At 66.2% G+C, this 696-nt stretch overlaps 1 protein-coding gene across 1 annotated transcript; it reads left to right on the top strand.

Moving 5' to 3' along the window:
• Positions 1–7: 7 nt before the first annotated feature.
• Positions 8–692, top strand: LOC104503597 (keratin, type I cytoskeletal 14; the record flags this gene model as incomplete). The annotated part of the gene is made up of 3 exons (XM_010160000.1): positions 8–181; positions 268–393; positions 516–692. Coding segments are annotated over 3 exons (477 nt in total), but the record flags the coding sequence as incomplete, so codon positions are not given.
• Between the last annotated feature and the right edge of the window lie 4 nt (positions 693–696).

Raw genomic sequence — 696 nt, 5'->3', positions numbered from 1 at the left:
TGTGTCTCTCTTCCGCCAGGAAATGAATGCCCTACGTGGGCAGGTGGGCGGGGAGATCAGCGTGGAGATGGATGCTGCTCCCGGAATCGACCTCACCAAGATCCTGGCGGAGATGCGGGAGCAGTACGAGAGCCTGGCCGACAAGAACCGCAGGGACGCCGAGCAGTGGTTCTTCAGCAAGGTGAGCTGGCTCGCCGGCCGTGCAGCGGGACCCCAGGCTGTGCCCGCTCGCCGGGGCTGTAAGGGCACGGTTTTGCCTTGTTGCAGACCGAAGAGCTGAACCGGGAGGTGGCCATCAACACGGAGCAGCTTCAGAGCGGCAAGACGGAGATCACGGAGCTGCGACGCACCATCCAGAGCCTGGAGATCGACCTGCAGTCCCAGCTCAGCACGGTACGAGGGGCAGGCTGCCCGCGGGGCGGGGGCACGCAGGAGCGCGGGCAAGGGGACGCACGGGTGCTCCCCTCTCTGCCACCCCATCCCCTGCTGATCACGTCCCTCTCCTCTATGTGCAGAAAGCGGCGCTGGAGGGCACCTTGGCCGACACAGAAGCCCGCTACGGCACCCAGCTGGCCCAGCTCCAGGGGCTGATCTCCAGCGTGGAGGAGCAGCTGGCCGAGCTGCGGTGCGACATGGAGCGCCAGAACCACGAGTACAGGGTCCTCCTGGACGTCAAGTGCCGCCTGGAGCAGGAGA

Source organism: Eurypyga helias, unplaced genomic scaffold, assembly GCF_000690775.1.
Source record: "Eurypyga helias isolate BGI_N326 unplaced genomic scaffold, ASM69077v1 C15375155, whole genome shotgun sequence".
NCBI lineage: Eukaryota > Metazoa > Chordata > Aves > Eurypygiformes > Eurypygidae > Eurypyga > Eurypyga helias.
This window is presented reverse-complemented; position numbering and strand designations above follow the sequence as displayed.